The 17,562-nt window shown below is 57.3% G+C and overlaps 2 protein-coding genes across 3 annotated transcripts in view; one reads left to right on the plus strand and one right to left on the minus strand.

Moving 5' to 3' along the window:
- LOC102458375 (adhesion G protein-coupled receptor E1) overlaps positions 1–17,562 on the plus strand; it is a 198,344-nt gene that overhangs the window by 62,608 nt on the left and 118,174 nt on the right. The window lies entirely within an intron of this gene.
- Positions 1,708–17,562, minus strand: part of TRIP10 (thyroid hormone receptor interactor 10) — a 58,780-nt gene continuing 42,925 nt past the window's right edge. The window contains exons 9-15 of one of the 2 annotated variants that reach the window (XM_075902287.1): positions 16,902–17,105; positions 11,491–11,664; positions 8,806–8,915; positions 7,615–7,747; positions 4,615–4,736; positions 4,206–4,336; positions 1,708–3,253 (exon numbers count right to left, since the gene is read on the minus strand). In XM_075902287.1, the coding sequence (XP_075758402.1) occupies positions 3,105–3,253; positions 4,206–4,336; positions 4,615–4,736; positions 7,615–7,747; positions 8,806–8,915; positions 11,491–11,664; positions 16,902–17,105 (1,023 nt within the window). In that variant the 3' untranslated portion in view covers positions 1,708–3,104. The remainder of the gene's footprint in view (positions 3,254–4,205; positions 4,337–4,614; positions 4,737–7,614; positions 7,748–8,805; positions 8,916–11,490; positions 11,665–16,901; positions 17,106–17,562) is intronic. The other variant, XM_075902288.1, reaches the window with a different exon arrangement.

The raw sequence follows: 17,562 nt of genomic DNA on the forward strand, positions 1-17,562 counted from the left end.
CCTTCGTCGGGGGCCCCTGTCTTCCCCACACCCACCCGGGGGAGAGGGGGGGCTGGTGACAGTTTGGGACCAGCCCCCTGCTCGGGTAGACGCAGCAATGGAATTGTGGCCTCTAACGTGCCACTTCAGCCTGGACATTCAAGTACCACGTCCCTCCCAAGGAAACTGAGGCCAGGTCCATGCAAAACCCAGCAACATCAAGAGGCTCCTGCCCCAGCTGATAGAAGCCCACAGGCCTGGCTCCCAACCCCCATCCTAGGAGTCCCGGCGGCCCCTACTCCAAACCCACTCGCCCCACCATGAGGCTCTCTGGGGTCTAGCTGCAGGCCTGCCAGTGCCCCTCTGTGCCTTAGTTTCCCCAAATGAATAACCAGGCTCTTGTCTTTTCACTGCCTGATCTCCCCCCGAGGGTTTCACGGCACGACAGAGGCACAAACGCCATAGTCCAGAGCCCCTGCCAGACCTGGGGACAGGCTTCAATTAGGGCTTAAAAAGCGGCCCAGCCCAGCTCTCCAGCACAGTAGCTATTTTGCTATCAACGCGCCTCCCTTGCAGCAGGGAACATGCAGCCAAAGGCGCTTTGCCTGAGTGGGGTCAGGGACGGTCACCCACCCCTGTACAGCCAGGCTGGGGCTGCCCCCAGGGAGTTAGTAACCCCGCGCCCAAGCCTGGGGTGGCCACCGTGGGGGGGGTGCTCCCCTGCCTCACCCCCCCAGAGCATCTTCGCAGGGGTCAGAGGTGCTAGGGCCAGTCCTCAGCCCACTGCAGTGCTCGCGGGAGGAGCCTGCACCCCAGCCGGCCAGCATCGCCGGGCGGGATCGTTAATTCGGCTCCCGGAGGGGAGGCGCGCCCAGCAACCGAGGGCTTGCGTGCAGCGGGGGTAGGTCGCTAGCCCCGTTGGCAAGGGGGTTGGTTAATGGGCCCCAGGGCGATGCTGTGCTGATAGACGGCTGGGCCAGATCTGGCCTTCGTGAAGACAGGGACTGGGTCTCCGGGCCCCGCGAGCACGGTGGGGCCCTGGGGGGCAGCTGAGTGGTTCCCAGGCTGCACAGCAACACACAGCTGGGGGTCCTAGGGGTTTCTGCGATAAGGACAAGACTGGCAGCGGACTTCACCAGGTCCTGGGTGATGGGGCTCAGCTCCAGGCTCCCTGAAAGAGGGGGGGCCCCCCCTCAGGTAGATGGGGCAGGGCTATGGGCAGCTAGCTCTCAGCACAGCCTAGACCGGGGTGGCCAACCTGCGGCTCATCTCTCCCAAACATGCAGCACACAAAGCTGCTCCTAAGCCCCCCCCAAATGGCACCACCCCCCATACTCAAGGGGGCAGCAATGGGGGGTGCCCCTCAACAGGAGCCTGATATGGCCAAACAATTCTTAAAGGGGCAGTTCCTTTTTTTTTTTTCTCCTTTTTGCTCAACAATTCTGGTGCAGCTTTTTGCATTTTTTCTGCTGCTTCTTCAGCTCTCTTTGTTAAATGGGTTGGCCACCCCTGACCTAGACCAGGCCCTGCCTCCCCCAGCCAGTCCTCAGTGCCACCCAGATGGCACCATGCGGTGCTCTGATGGAAATTTAAAGGGCCTGGGGTTCCGGCTGCCGTCGCTGCTCCAGTAACAGCCCACTCTGTCCCCTTCCCCTCACAGCAGCAGCCCTGAATCCAGACGAACCGCTCCCCTCCCTTCCCCCCCCGCGGAAACAAACGGGCCTCAGCGCCAGAATCTGTATCGTTTTTATAAACTTCTTAAAAACTTCATGGGAGGCAAAGGGGGAAGGGGGAGAACCCAACTATTTACATAAAGTGTAAAAGGCACCAGGCTGCAGTGGGAATACATTCTTCGGCTCGAGCGCCAGGGGTCCGGCCCAGCGACCTCCAGCACCGCGGCTCAGAAGCAGAGGGGAGACAAGACCTGCCCCCCGCCCTCCACAGGGTGAAGAGAAGCCAAGACAATTTACACTTATGTTACAGGTTAACTGCGGCATAGGCTAAGAGAGCAGTAATTGGTCACTGTATAAAAGACTAATATATTAGAGTCCTCTAAAAAACAGAATTCTTACACGGAAGGGATGGGCAGCCGCTCAGAGCCCTGGGGGCAGATACATGTATGCAGCAGGCACTTTTTGCTTTTTTTTTTTCTTTTCCTTGGCTGGGCGAGTCTGGGGAATAAAGTGCAAGTCGTGGCCACGGTGGCAGGTGGGAAGGAGAGAGGATGGAGATCGGCAGATGATGGAGCTGGTGGGACAGGAGAATTCAGACCCACAGGCCTGGGCAGAGAACTCACTGAGGTGCAGGGCCGGGGGCGCCCATGCCCTTAACCTCCAGGCTAGCGCCAGCCCACAGAAGGCTGGGTTCAAATCCCAGGAGAGAAACACCCAACCCAAATTCAGCATGATGCTTAATATGCGGGCAGGGGGACGAGCGTGGAAGAACCGAGGGAGAGGATGCATTTTCTAGTCCGTAAGCCCGCCCTTTATTCCACCCCCACTGAACCTCACCCCTATGTGAGCTCCCTTCCCCCGCCACGTGTCCCACCTAGGCAGGGGGAACAACAGGCTCCAATGAGCCCTGCCTGGGAGGGGTGGGGGGCAGCATAGGAACACCCTGGAGTGTGAATCATATCCCTTGTGGACAGAGGGATTATTGCCATTACCCCAGGGGAAATGGGGTTTACAGCCCAGGCCCTGCAGCATGGGGCAGAGGGAGGAGGGCTGCAGCTGTGTGTTGGAAGAGGGCGAGTTACTCACAGGGCATAGAACGGGAGGTGGAGGCAGGGTGCACAAATGCAGATACCAGCCCCCTATATTCAGCAGCCAGAAACCCAGCATGACCCCGGCCGCACCCACTGCAAGCCACCCGCCGCCCGCTCCTCCCCACCCCGGGATGGCTGGGCTGAAACAAAGCACCTCCAGGCCTGTCAGAGAGGGAGGTGGGGGGTTCTCCTTCCCCTCTCAGGCACTCGGCTGTGCAAGTGGGCACCACTGCTTGCCCACAGGGCCACAGGCCACCTCCACGCCTGTGCCCATGAATCCCACCCCAGGATCCAGCAGCATCATTCTACCCCCCAGTCTGCCCCCTGCAGCCGCTCTCCAGCTGGGCGGGGAGTCCCGCGCTCAGTTCAGCGAGACCCGCAGGTAGGACGTTGGCACGTAACCCTCGCCGCCTTTGCTCCTCCGCACCCGGGTCCAGCCGTCTCCTTTGTCCTCCTCCATCAGGCTCAGCTCCTCCCCCTCTGTCATGGAGATGGTACCTTCGCTGGAGCCTGGGGGGAGGGGGAAGATGGGAGGGAGGAGAGGGAAATCAAGGCAAGGGCCACAGAAGCATGAATCCCCTTTCAGAACTCAGCTTGGTCCTCCTGCCATGCCTGGGATGAGATGGGAGGGCCCCTACGGCCAATCTCCCAGGACCCCTCTGGGCCCCTCCCCAAAATAGCTGGCTGCAGAAATAGAAGAATGGATTAGACCCCAAGCGACCCTTCCTTGTCCCCCATTCACCAGGAAACATCCCAGCAGGCCGCTGGTCAAAGGGCATCTCAGCCAACACCGCAGGGGGCGGGTGTGGACCGAACAGGGGTTTGGAGATGTACCCTGCCGTGGCGGTGACGTCTCCAACCCCGAGCGGGATTTGAACTCAAGACCTTCAGTATTAAAATGAGTCCCTATTGCTTGACCTATGCACGCAGCCAGCACCGGAAGGCAGCTGCCCACCACTGGCATGTGGGAGGGAGGGGGGCAAGGAAACAGGCTAAAACTGGTTGAAAATGTCCCAGCAGAACAGAGCCAGTCTTAGGGATGGGCTGGGACCACATTTCAGCCTGACCTCCCGAACCCTGCTGCCCCCCCCAGGGCCGCCAATTGGTTAAGAGCAGCCCTGCGCAGAAAACTGGATTTTTCGGGTGCTTCCCCTGGACACGTCTACTGGCTGTTGAAACCCTCCCCACAAAGCAGGCTGTTTTGGACTAGGCCATACAGCCGCAAAGCCTCATGGGAGGTGTGGTCCAGGTGTCTCATACTCCCCCGCACCTCCCCGTGGCCTAAGACTCCCATAATGCACTGCTTCCTCCATCAAAGGCAGCAAAGGAGTGGGTTATAACTCCCATGATGCACCACGGCCTGAGATTCCTTCCCTGCCCAAGTCACACCCCGGTGAATCATGGGAGATGTAGTCCAACCAGGGAACCTGGCTCAGAGTGGAGCTAGACAGGAGGTGTCTACCTTCAAACTGGTACATGGCCACACAGGTGCCGATGGGCGAGGCCAGCTCCTCCTCAAAGTCGTCATCAAACTCCGTGTAGATTGGCTGGTTCAGGGCATCCTGGCTGTCGTCCGAGTGGGTGGCGTCCGGGCTGGGGGAGGAACAAGGCGACCGGCTGAGCAGCTGCTCCTGGGGTAGCTCCAGCCACAGGGAGCGGCTGTCCCGAAGCAGGAGCTCGGTCTAGGGGTTAGCGTGGGGGTTGGGAGCCAGGGCTCCTGGGCTCTATTCAGGCACCTCTACGAAAAGCTCTCCCCTAGCAAGACAAAGGGACGCGCCCAGGGACGCCAAGACCCCCGTGCAGTGTGAGTGGCTCTCAACCTGGCCGCCTGCTCCCCACGGCGCCTGGGGAGGGACATTGCGCCGCCTCACCTGTCCTTCTCGTGGGAGCCGTTGTTGTTCAGGGTGGTGGCAGGGTCCGGCGGACGGCTGTATCTCAGGCTGTTGTCCGACCGGTTACTCAGCATTCTACCCTCGGCCTCGGTCAGCCACGACTGGGAGGCGAGAGGGGGAGGTTTAAGCCATTCCTGCCTCCCCATCGCGGAGACAGTGCACGCAAAGGGGAGAGCATCTTCGTTCACACAGGGACTCCTCCGCTCCAGGGCCTAGCTCCCTAGCAGGGACACCCCTTAGCTTGGCAGCTGCTGGAGTCTTGGCCAACCCCCAGCCCATCTACGGACCCAGCCCTCTGCCGGACACCCAGGTTCAGAGCAGCACCCCACCACCCCAATTCTCTCTTCTCCTCCAGGCTTGATGCAGACTTCGGGCTCCCCATATTTTGTCTTGCCCTGCCCACCCCCAGTGTATAAAAAAGAGCACAGAACCCACAAGTCCTGGCTCCCAGTCCTGCCCCCATGCTCTAACCACTAGATCCCACTCCCCCATAGTCTGCATAAGCAGACTAAGCAACTGCTTAGGGCCCCCACTGGCTCAAGGGGGTGCTCTAGTAATACCCCCCAAAATATCATTCACCCTACGTAACAAGCATAGCAGTACATGGTGTGTTGGTATATTCTGTACAGAAATACCATTCATTTTTTTAGTGCATGGGTTATGGGGGACCCCCGAAAGATTCCCCCCTGCCCTCAGCTCCGTCTCTACCACTCCTGCCAGAGCTGCAAATAGAACCCAAGAGTCCTGCCTCCTCGCCAATTAGCTACAATTGTATCTTCCCCTCCAGTATCAGAGACAAGGGCTATCAGCTGTAGGAACAGGCAACACCCAAGAGGATCTGAGTCACCGGCGGAAGGGGGTGGGAGGGAGAGAAGGAGTCCTTTGATCAGGCTACACATGTTCAGTGGACTCATTCACAACATCAACCTGCTGGCTGAGAACTGCCTTAGCCAGGAACCTGGGCAGAGCCCTTTAGCAGAACTGTCGAGTGTAGTGTTTCCCCAAATGTGTTCCACAGAAACCCTGGGGTGCCACGAAGTGAAAATAAGGGTTCCGTGAGAAAATTCCAAACAACAACATTTCATGATAAAAAAAAATATTCATGTTACGTGATTTGTGTTTTTAAATATGTGCAATTAAACTAAATGTTGAGCTCATGGCCTTGTTTAGCATTTATTTATTAACAGGGCTCGACAAACTATGTAATCTACTTGCCCGTGGCGAGTAGATTACAACCCGGAAGAGCCAGGTTCGGGCGATCTGCGCATGCGCAGATTGCCGGACAGTGCAGCTTGGCGAGCCCTGTTTATTATTATCCTTACTTATTTGTGATCTGCTTTTTCAGCTCCATCTATGAGACTGTTCTTAGGGGTTCTGCAAAATGCTTTTGAGTTTAAAAAGGTTCCGTGGCCAAATAAAATTGGGAAACACTGGTCTAGTGTAACATCGCTCGCTTGGGAAAGGGAGAGAGAGAGAGAGAGAGAGAGAGAGAGAAAGTGATCCCAGACCCGGGCTATTTCTGTGAGTGAAACTACTAGACACTGGGTTACACACGATTCACCCCAGAATAATTCAGGCATGACTCAGCCGCTCATACATCACACCGGCAGCCTTTGACTCATGAGGACACCTAATCTGAGAACCAATGCTGTCATGACACTATTTCCTAAAGGGTCACTGGTTTAACACTCATCAGGCACTGTTTATTAGGTATATTATGTCAATGTTATTACCCAGTCTCGGCCTAGGTCTCCATCATGCCAGGTGCTGTACATACATTATGGTAATACCCAGGAACTCCAACCAAGACCCGGAATCCCACTATGGTGGCTGCTGTACAAACACACAAGACACTGGCTTTTGGGGTCCCACTGCGATTAAAAGTCTTTGGGACAATGTGCCTTACAGAAGCAGGATGGTGCTGCAAGTGGGGCACCAGTCTAAGATTTAAGGCTCAAGTGCAGCACCCTGCTCTGCCACAGACTTCCTGCATGGGCCTGGGGAAAGTCACTTAGCCTCTCTGTACCTCAGTCTCCCCAGCCACACAATGGGACTACAGCCTTGCCCTGGGAGGAGACATACATTAGATGGTGCAAGGCTCAGACAGTGATGGCAGCCAGAGAAGGACCTAAAATCTTTAGGATCTATCCCACAAGGCAAGAGACACCAAGTGGACATTTGAGCACACGTCCATTAACATCAGCTCCATGTGGGTTTTATTGGGTTTTTTTGGTATCTTCCCATTGCACTTGCCAAGATAGCTATTTCACTGGGAGAGCCCAGTACATGCTGCCACCTTGAAAGCACCACTGTGCCACGACATGCTGTGTCTACACTCAGCGAGGCTGAGCAGCGTGGCCTAGTGCAGAGATCCCTAAACTGTGGGTACACCCCAGAGACACATTCGGGGGTGGGTGGGAACGGCAGGGCATCGGAAGGGTGGAGGGGGACAAACACCCAGCTCTGCTCTGGCCCTGCCCCAGTCCTGCCCCCAGATGTGGCTCCAGCCTTGCCCCTTTCCCCCATCTGAGTCCCCCCGCTTCACCCTAGGCGCAACACTCCTGGCTGTGGAGGAGAAGACAATGAGGAGGGAGCACCACCCAGAAAAGTTTGGGTACCACGTGGCTAGAACACTTTGCTAGGGACTCGGGAGACCTTTTTATTCATCTTAGTAAGTCACTTCCCACCCCTCCCCCGCTCTGTGCCTCAGTTTCCCCCACTGTCAAACGGAGATTTTGGCACTGATGCTGTTGGTAAAACACACAGCTCCAAGGAGTGTGAGGCGTTGTTACGTGGTGCGGCCATTAGGGGGAGATAAAGCCCTCTCCGAGACTGAATCAGTTCAAACTGCGGTAACAGGAAGGACTGGCCGGACCCAAGGGACATTGCGTGTGGGTCTGGAAGGAGGTCGGCATCACAGAGGGCTCAGCCGGATGCGTGGAGGGGCCTGGGGCAGAGGCAGGCCCCCCGCCCCCTTACCTCATACTTCTGGATTTCCAGCCGCAGCTTCTCGATGTTGTTGAGGGTCTCTGAGATCTTTGGCTCCAGGCTTGCGGGGTCGCCCATCTGCGGCGTCTTCTGGTACACGTCCTTCATCTTGTTTAAGGCATCTCTGGAGGGCAGGGGAGGGGGGAGTTAGGGGAAGGAATTTACAAGGGCAGCCCAAAAACTTTGCCTTCTGGCAAGAGGGGGAGAGAGATTTAAACGCAATTGTAGGATGGAAACTGCCCCCCCCACACACACACACACTTTGTATGCTGTGGCATAGTGAGAACTAGGGGAAGCAATGTTTCCTAGCGTACAGAGCACTGGACTAGAGGTCAGGAGACCTGTGTTACACACATACCGAGTCAGCCCAGTGGTCCCTCTAGCCCAGTGTCCTGTCTGCCGACAGTGGCCAATACCAGGTGCCCCCCAGAGACAACACAACAGGGACTCATCAAATGATCCCTTCCCTGTTATTCACTCCCGGCTTCTGGCAATCAGAGGCAAAGGAAGCCCACAGTATGAGCTTATCTAGTTCTTTTTTTTTTTTAAAACCCTGTTTTTCAGTCTTGGCCGTCACAACATCCTCTGGCAAGGAGTTCCACAGGTTGGCTGCACATTGTAAGAAGAAATACCGAGAAGAAACACTTTTTACTTGTTCTAAATCTGCTGCCTCTACATTTCATCGGGTAGCTGCTGGTTCTTGTGCTTATGTGACGGGGTAAGTAAAATGTCTCTAGTCCCTTTTACTACAATCACAACTTCATAGACCTCTCTCATATCCCCCATTAAGTCATCTCTCCCCCACATTACAGGCTCCACCCTAACCTGGAGAAAGTCACTTCTCCTCCTGTTTTCTCTTCTACCCTGCTCTACTTAGGTGGTAGACCAACTGGGGCACGGCCTGCCTCTCAGTTGGCACATCCAGTGCCTGGCCCAACGGGGCTTCCGTCTCAGATGGGCTCCCTGAATAATAAGTATCTGAAGGGGCAATTCCAGTCCAAGCACACACTATGCTTGGAAGTCGCAGCTGCAAGAGGGCAGAGTTTAAAAGCCTGGCGAGGGGCAAGGTGGTACATTATGGGAGTCCCTGTTCCATGAGCATCATGGGGGATGTAGTCCAGAGAAGAACATGGCCAGGAGGCACTCACAAGGCACTGCCTATAGAGCACCCAGAGCACCTACCTCTGGTCGATTTCCTTCTGCAGCTCCCGGCTCCTCTCCTCCATCTTCTGCTGCAACTTTTTCCTCCTCTGTTCTGGTGGCAAGTGGCTGAAATCTTCCGTGATCACAGGCTGGCAGCAGGATGGTGGGGGGAGGGGAGGCAGAAAGAAAAGGGCACATCAGTTTCCTGTGTGCCGTAACATGCCCCCTTCCCCCTCCCCACTCCCAGCCCTTCCCACCGTGGGTTGGCAGGGCCAAGCAGCAGCGCCTGACGAGCCGCTGGGCACAGTGCTGGACTGCCGGAAAGCCATTCCCCGACGTGCAAGAAGCCGGCCAGCCCCCGGGGAATGTGCGTGCCCCTCAGAGAGCCCGATCTCGCCAAACGTCCTCAGCCGTCGGGAGCCGAGCGCCTCACGGGATCCTCGCCCGGTGCAACACGCCGCACGAGGCCTTTCTGCCGGGATCTGGAGATCCCAGGTCATGCAGTAAGGAGGTAACACGCTGTCTGGGCCACCCCGGCCACCGCTCCGCAGCTCTACACCAACATGGGCCGGAGCTTGGTCTCCACCGGCAGCACCCGGGGAGGAGGTGTCAAAAAAAATCCTTGTTCTCACGGACTGCTGCTCCCGCCACAGCACTGACAGCAGGAGCAGCGATGGGGGAACCAGCACTGAGCGGCAACCCAGGAGACGGGGCCGGTCCTAACCAACTGGCGGCCCTGGGTGACTGCCCGGTTTGTCCGTAGGGTTGCCAGATGGCTTAAAAAAAAAAAAAAACACACACACACACACACACACAGACCGGACAAAAATGTGTCAAGCCAAAAAAAAAAAAAAATTCAGGGAGTAACCAGGGAAACCTGAAGGAGGATTCGGGAGATCAGGACAAAATGTGGTCGTGGCCCACCCCTAAGACCGGTGGCCCCTTGAAAATGGCAGCCCCAAGCAACCGCCTGGCTTGCCCGCCCATAAGACCAGCCCTGCCAGAAGACCTGCCACGGCCTCAGGCGAGCCACTCGGCCGGCGGCGCGCCACGCTACGCAGCCCCACGTAAGCAGAGCACAGATCATCCCATTGACGCCGGGGCCGCGTCAGGAGAGTCGAGATGCAACTGAGCGGCCGCGGGTCTGGCCTGGCGATTCAGGACCAAGTGACTCCACTGGACAGCAACCAGTTTCCACCCCTGTGCAAAGGCAGCCACTGGACGAGCACCCTCCCTCTTTTCCCCCGTGATTCTTCAAGGGGAACAAGCTGGGATCCTGGCCCAATAACCAGGTGCCCTCAGGCTGGCAGAGTGGCCTGTTGCAGGCCAGGCCGAGGGAGCGCTCCGCAACTGGCCGTTGCACTGGGCTTTTGGTCTCCCGCTTGGGGGTGTCTTCTTTATTTAGAACAGGAAGGGGTTTGATGCCGACTTGGGCTCAGCCCCCCCTCACAGTCACAGCAAACCATGAAGCCTGGCCTACAAGAGACGGCTCACAGCTTTGCACAGAGCAGGAGCGCAGGCTGCCAATGCACCTATGTGGAGGATGCAAAAGGGGAGTTCCTGGTTGGGACGGGGCGTTGGGAGCAAGCAGGAGGTGGGTGAGGCAGGAGAAGGGCTGGGTTAGGGAGCCGAGAGGGAAGGGACATGTGCGGGCAGAGGATGCTTTCACACGGGCTGAAGCACCACACGAGGGAGGCTGGAGCTATGTGCAAGACAGAGAACTTGGGGGTTTTAAGAGGCGACTGGCACATGAAGAAATAACTGGGTACGTGCTGAGGCTGGGAGAAAAATCGCCACGGCAATGGAGGTTTTAGGGAACTCTGGGGTTTGAGGAAAAGCCGTCGCTTCAGGCAGAAAGACACGACATTTTCAATCAAGGAAACAAAGACCCGAAACCCAACGCTTGCAGATTTGGCTCTGCGGCCGCGGCGTCGCCTGGAAGTTTTACTTCGGCTCCCTCGTGACCAGTTAGCCTCTGCACATCCCACTCCTACAGCAGGCTACTGCTCCCATAATGCACCTCGGTCTGTAAGGAAAGGTGGTGCATCATGGAAGGTGTAGTTCAGATGCCTCATGAGCCCATTGTTCTCTATGGACCGGGCTCCCTGGTTGGACTACCTCTCCCACAATGCAACATGGGAAATGTAGCCCACAAAGGACATGTAGTTCAATTACTTTATGTCCAGTGTTCCTTCTAATGTTTTCCATCCACATGCGGAATAAATTTCTGCACCACAGCATGTGCGAATGTGCACCACCAGTAGAAACACATGCTGCCAGCTGAGGTGCTCTGCTAATCAGCGAGGCAGCATCTGAATGTCACCTGGGCAACCGCTCAAGTCCTCTGCTTACAGGGAATGCTGTTCATGCCCTCATTCTCCATGGTGGGCTAGGCTCCTGATTGGACTACATGGTGCATTATGGGAGATGTAGTCCAAGAAGCCTGGTTCAGAGAGAACAATGGGCTCATGAGGCACTTGAACTACAAGTCCCAGGAGGCACTGTGGTAGCACGTGTGAATAGTTCCATTTTCAAGGGGGGGGGGGGTTACCAAAAGCCAAGTAGATGCAAAAAAAGGCATTTAAAAAAAAGGTGTATTTTTATTTTAAGTCTCCTTCCTACACAGCCACGCTGTATTTCTCTGCGAGCAGGTGCCCTTCAAAATAGCAGCAACCTCCCCGACGCACTACAACCCCCCCTCAAAAGAACAAGACACACACTTACCCCCCGTTTGAGGCTGCGGAAAGAGGTGATGCGGGGTTTGACTGTCTTATTGATCTCATTCAGACAGTAAGACAGAGGGTCCCGGGTGAATTTGGGGGACGGAGGTCCGTTGGTGGCAGACGAGGAGGAAGGAAGAGGGATAGAGATGGCTGGGGACAGGGGAGGAGGGGGGAGCTAGGGACGGACAAAGGGACAACAGAACACACGGACATGCACAACAGAGAGAACACCGTAAGAAAAAAAAAAAAAAAACAGGTACCCGCACCAAAAAATAAATAAATACACCAAAAATAAAAAATCCAAACACAGCACAGGGACTAAAGGGGAGAGGAGGTCAGGACAAGTCGCACCATCACAGTCCACCAGCAGGGGGTAGCAAGGATGGGGGGGTGGGGGGGGAGAAGAGAGAGAGAAAAAAAAAAAGACCCACCACCCATTTTGTCAGTCTCCCAAGCACAGGTAAACCTGGGTGCCAAGGGAAGGGAAAGAGGCCAAGGTTTTCCACATGATCCCAAAAGTGCCTGAGTCCCATGAGCAGGAATGGGCATTTGGGCATCTAATTCCCCTAAGATCCTTGGAAATATGCTTGTTTTCAAACCCTTCGGGTTCCAGCATGCACCATGAGTGTGACTATGGCCACAGGGCGGGCCCCCACTCTGGAACACTGGCCCTTCCTCGCACCCGTGTGACTGGGAAGCTCGACAAAGAGATGAGACCCGGGCTTTCGGCTCCTGAGCTTTGGTGGGGAAAGGGTTAACGTGCCCCTCTGCATTACTCAGGGCCCGGGCCTCACAAGAGGTGGGGGGGGGGGGCACAATGCTTCATGGGAGCTGGGGAGAGGGGAGGATACTGCTGGAAGCAAGTAACATGAAGGTCGCCTGACGGCTAGACCAGAGGTTCCCTTGCTCCTAACAGGCCCACAGATAACCCCTGACACCCCTCGCTCTCTCATCCTGCCCCCTTCACCCCTCCCATCCCCCTGGCTAGGGCAGGAGGGAAACTGGAAATTTGATTCATTTTTAAATTGTGTTTCCAGTGCTTCCTGTGGGAAACTTCAGTTTCTCATCAACAACCAAAACACTTCCATTCAGAAGTGCTGCCGTGGTGCATCTTGGGAGTCGCCATTTCACTGCTTTACACCCCACATCTCTTCGGGGGGGGGGGGGGCAGTTCCCCAGTCAGACTACGTTTCCCATGATGCACAGCATCCCTTCGCCACGATCTCAGTGCTTCATGGGAGTTGTAGTCTGGCCAGGAAGTTCAGCCCATAGAAAAGAGGAGTATGAGGGGGCCTGAACTACAACTCCCATAAGGCACCACAGGAGGCATCGCAAATGGAAATGCTTCAGCTTTACGCCGAAATAACGTGATTTCAGACACTTTCTCCACTTCCCTGCTTTCTGAACTGCCCCCTACAAGCCCATTGCATTGGCCTCCTGCTCCCTCATCTCCTCACCCCTGCCCCCAGGCTGGCCCTGGCTCCAACATTAGGTGCATTATAGGCGCTCCGGCCCTCAGGACCCCTTGGCATTGTACAGCCACAGGGCAGAGCAACGGATCCTGCCCCACAGAGCTAACAGCCCAGGGCTCTGCTTCCAGGCTTAGAAGTCAAGCACATGCCTGAAGCGCTTAGCTGGATCAGGGCCTGAATGCCTGGCAATGCCTCATCCCCGTTAGCAAACCGCTGCGGGGGGTCGGGGCAGGACGGGGGAGAGAGAGAGAGCCACTCCCCAGCCACGTCCCTTACAATTAGCTCGAACTTCCTCCGCAAGGATCCTTCCATTGGATCATTCCCCCCTCTTCTTGCGTGCCTGTGCCCAGGACATACCCAACAGCTCGCCAGTGTGGGGGAAGAACAGATCGCCCACCTCAGCTAGGCGGGGGACGGGGTGGGGGCAGGATACAAGGGAGAGGGTAGGCAGGAAGCATTTCTAGGGAACACAGGGCTAAATCGAGGGGAAGGGAATGATGCCTTAGAGCAGTGTTTCCCAAGGGGTGTTCTGCGGAACCCCGGGGTTCTGTGAATTGAAAATGAGGGTTCCGCGAGAAAGTTCCATGACAACAACATTTGATGATTAAAACATAATTAAGATTGAAGCATTTATGAATTTTATTGAAAACAATTTTCATGTGTGTTGATCTCATGACCTTGTGGAGTGTTTGTTTATTATTATCCTTACTTATTTGTGGTCTACCTTTTCGGCTCCACATACGAGACTGTTCTTAAGGGTTCCGCAAAATTCTTTTGCGTTTAAAAGGGTTCCGTGGCCAAATACAATTGGAAAAACACTGCCCTAAAGCGTCTGGCATGGAAACATGTTCCCCAGGCCTTGAAACTAGGGGTACAACCCCATCACTTTCCTACCCTGCCCTGCAGGACACCAGCCCCCTGCTTGGCAGGGCATGCGGTGCGGCAAGGAGAGAAGACGGGCTAGTTTTATACTCCTGCTGGCAGAAGGGAAATATGGCCCCCAAGCCAGAGACCCCTGCCCCTCGGGTTTCTCCCACACCCCTCACTCGTGGGCGAAGGCAGGACCCTGGCCATCACGGCCTGCGCATAGCCGGGGAGCAGGCGTTGCAGCACATGCACAGAGGGAAGCGGCAAGCGGCGCGGGATTTCCGACAGGCACGAGACAATTAGAGCAAGAAATGCCCCCTGGGCGGGTGAGGGATGGCTCCGCTTTTCCAGCCAGTAGGGCCTGCGAAACGGGCCCCCCAGCTGGCTTGTCATACTGGGACGTGGACCTGGTGGGCCTGGGGGCCAGTGGGGGGACAGCTGCAGCTGTTTGGGACACAGGAAGTGTGACCGAAAGTGGCAAAGTGCAAGGGATCTGACCAGCTACGCCCCGTGAGGGAGCTCGAGGGGCCTGTGTTAATGTTATTTGCCAAGTACAAGGATTCTGTTGACTGGTTGCACCTTTGTAGTGGAAGTCTGATCTGCCGGGTCGTGCTGTGTTTCAAACCTGTGCAGTGCATCTCCGGGCTCCCCCCGACAGACTGGCATCGGCCCTGCCCAGCTCACCGAGGGACATCAGCTGTCCAAGGACTAGCCCTGAGGAGTTAGCAAGCCATGCAGGGCCATGCCTAGGGACAGCTCTCCCACTGCTCTGCCATGGGCTGGGATGCTTGGGTTTGAGACACAGAAGTACAAGCCACATGGCAAGACACTACAAAAGGCTGTTGCCATCTCATCCATTGGCTTGGGCGGCGGGTAATTGCCTTCTCAGAGTTACCGACACACCCCAGCCACCAGGAGCCCCACTCTTGCTGGTGGCCAGGAAAGGGTGGCCTGTGTGGCCAGGCTGGGGTGGGCGGGACTTAGCTCCAGGGGCGGGCCTTGGGTGGAAAGGGCAAGACTAGAGCTTGCCTGTCCCAGCTGGGTCTTGAAAACCCAGTGGACATGGCAGGTGGGTTTTCATTCCTGCTTCTTCCCTCTGGAGTAACTTTTCTACCAGCTGACAAAAAGGACTGACCGATGCATTCGAGCTGCGGGAGCGTGCCCGAGGGACTTTCCAACCAGCAAGCTCACCCACCCAGCTAGGAACCGGATACGTGGACTCGGCAGGGCTCAATCGTTTCATTTTTCTTTGGGTGTCATAAACCGTTAGTTCTAGTTGCTAATGGCCTGGCTGGGTGTGGGGAAGAGCCAACCGAACGCCGTCCTGCTAACGTGGCAGATCCCTGGGGAATTGGAACATTTCTGCAGACGTGAGCGGTTTTAAAGGAACTTCTCGATGCTCTGGGCCCCAGTGCAGATCGGGAGGCAGAGAACTGGGGTGCAGCAAGGGGGCCGTGTGGTTTCTTTTTCAGCTTCTTGGGCCCCGCTGGGGAGGGTCTGAAGCAGAGTCAGTGTTTGGGGAGTTTAACTTCTGCGTTACCCACCGGCCGCTAGGAGACGCTGCTCTCCCTTTTGCAGCCTGTTCTAACCGCGGCCTGGCTCTGAGGGGGTACACAAGACATCCACCCAGCACCCACACCTCGCACCTCACACCAGCACCCCTATGACAGCCCACCTGCAATTTAACACGTGCCACGGGCAGAGAAAAGGAGGGACCCCCGCAGGAAATGGACTGAGCCAAATCCAGATCATCCACCTCCCACCCCACGCGGCAGAGGAAGGGTTAAATCCAGGCCACTGTGCCCCTGGGTAACTTCTGCTCTGCACAGCACAGACGGGACATGGGGGTTAGGACACAGGTAACACGGTGGGGGGAGGGGGGAGGAAGGCGGGGAAGGAACCCTGCAACAGCTGTGCAGCGTGGGGCGGGGAGCTGCTTACTAAGCCGCATGTGTTTGGGAGGCCACACGGGACAGAGCTGGCTCAGAGCGGAGCCGTTAAGAGCCCTGCCCCACTCCACCGGGGGGGGGAGGGGAGACCACGCCAACAAACCTCTTCCGGGACCCCAGAGGTGCGACACACCCCCCCCCCTCCATCCCTGCCCCAAGAGCACTAAGCTGGCAGGGAAGCCAGGTCAAGATGCCTTGTCGGAACAGCCAGTTCCCAAGCCGCTCTCCGGGGGCCGGGAGGGGTGCGGCAGAGGTGACTCATGGAGGGCGCGAGGCGCTGGCAGGGCCAGCGGAGGAGAACGCCGAAAGGGAGAGGGCGGGAAGGAGGATCGTGCTGGCTGATATGCGGTGCGTGCTCCAGAAGGGGTTAATTATTAGCACCCCCTGCCTCCCTCGCCCCCGCCCGCGAGCCACCGCCAGGCTGGGGGCTTTGGCTCATGCGCGTCGGTGCTCGAGCGCCGCGGTGGCTTCATGCTCTTTTCCGGTGTCATGCACAGGCAGTGGGAGAGCTGCAGCCGGGGAGGATCCCAGACCGGGGTCAAAGGGCGGCGCAGCAACAGCCGCAATGCAGAGAGAAGCGGGGGGGAGGCTGCTACGACCTGTGCCTTGTAGCAGCGCTCGGACGAGGGGGATGCCAGTCAGGACCCCCCCCCCCCCCCCCGTAACTGCACTGGGCGCTGCCCAACTCCACTTGACAAGGGAGATGGCCAGGACCAGCGCTTGGTACCATCTGCCCTGCCAGCAGGCTGGCGAGGGGCGGGAGGTCTGGATGGACTCACACCAAGTGGTACTATAGGAGTGCAGTCTAGTGGTTAGGGCAGGGGCCTGGGAATCAGGACTCGTGGGTACTATTCCCAGCTCTGCAAGGGGTGGGGCCCTAGTGGTCAGAGCAGGGGGGTGGGAGTCAGGACTCCCCAGGGCTGTGAACAGAACCAAGAGTCCCAACACAGGGTTCCCCTTCTCTATCCATGCCCACCCCCACTCTCCTGCCAGGCCCACCAGCCTCACCTCCACCCCCTACCCCCAAGATGGGACTGGAACCCAGGAGTCCTGGTTCCCAGTTCTGTGCGTGAGGGCCCATCGCGAACTCCAAGCACGAGCCAGGCTGAGCTGCCAGCTCCTACCTTGTTCTTCTTGCTGAAGGGCCAGCGCTTCCCTTTGTTCTTGCCCAGCTGACGGGGGTCCAGCCGGCCGTCCAGGGTGCCCCGGGGCGTCCCCAGGCTGCTGTCCGACGAAGTGCGGTTGATGGGCTGGCTGAAGTCTTCGAAGTCCACGTCCCCCGGCCTCTCGAAGCCGGACTTGTGCAACTCGATCAGCGCCTGGGAGTCCTGCCGGCAGCGGGGGCGGAGGGTGGGCACGGCCGCTGGGAGAACCGGAGACGCTCCCTCCCTCCCCTGCGCCCGTTCCCCCTAGCTGCAGCGGCGCCACCTCCCCAGAAACACTCGCATGCGCAACCCACGTGTCGCCAGCAGGGCCAGGCTTCAGGGAGCTTACAATGGCCACCCCCAACGGGGGTCACTAAGCCACAGAAAAATCAGTCAGGGGCCAGGGGCTGCGGGGAGGGGGCGGAGTGCCAGCACAGGGCCCCCAATGCTGGGGGGAGCCCGAAGCCTTGGGGGCCAGATCTAGGCAACTCAGGGGCCACATCTGGCCCTTAGGCCCCTCACCCCGGTGCAGTGCTTAGAGCAGGGTGAGCTGAAATCAGGAACCCCGGGTCTTACGCCCACTCACTGGGGCTGTGAAAAACCCACATGTGCCGCTGGGTTTGGGAGCTGGGGCCAGATT

Source organism: Pelodiscus sinensis, chromosome 19 (genome assembly GCF_049634645.1).
Source record: "Pelodiscus sinensis isolate JC-2024 chromosome 19, ASM4963464v1, whole genome shotgun sequence".
Taxonomy (NCBI): domain Eukaryota; kingdom Metazoa; phylum Chordata; order Testudines; family Trionychidae; genus Pelodiscus; species Pelodiscus sinensis.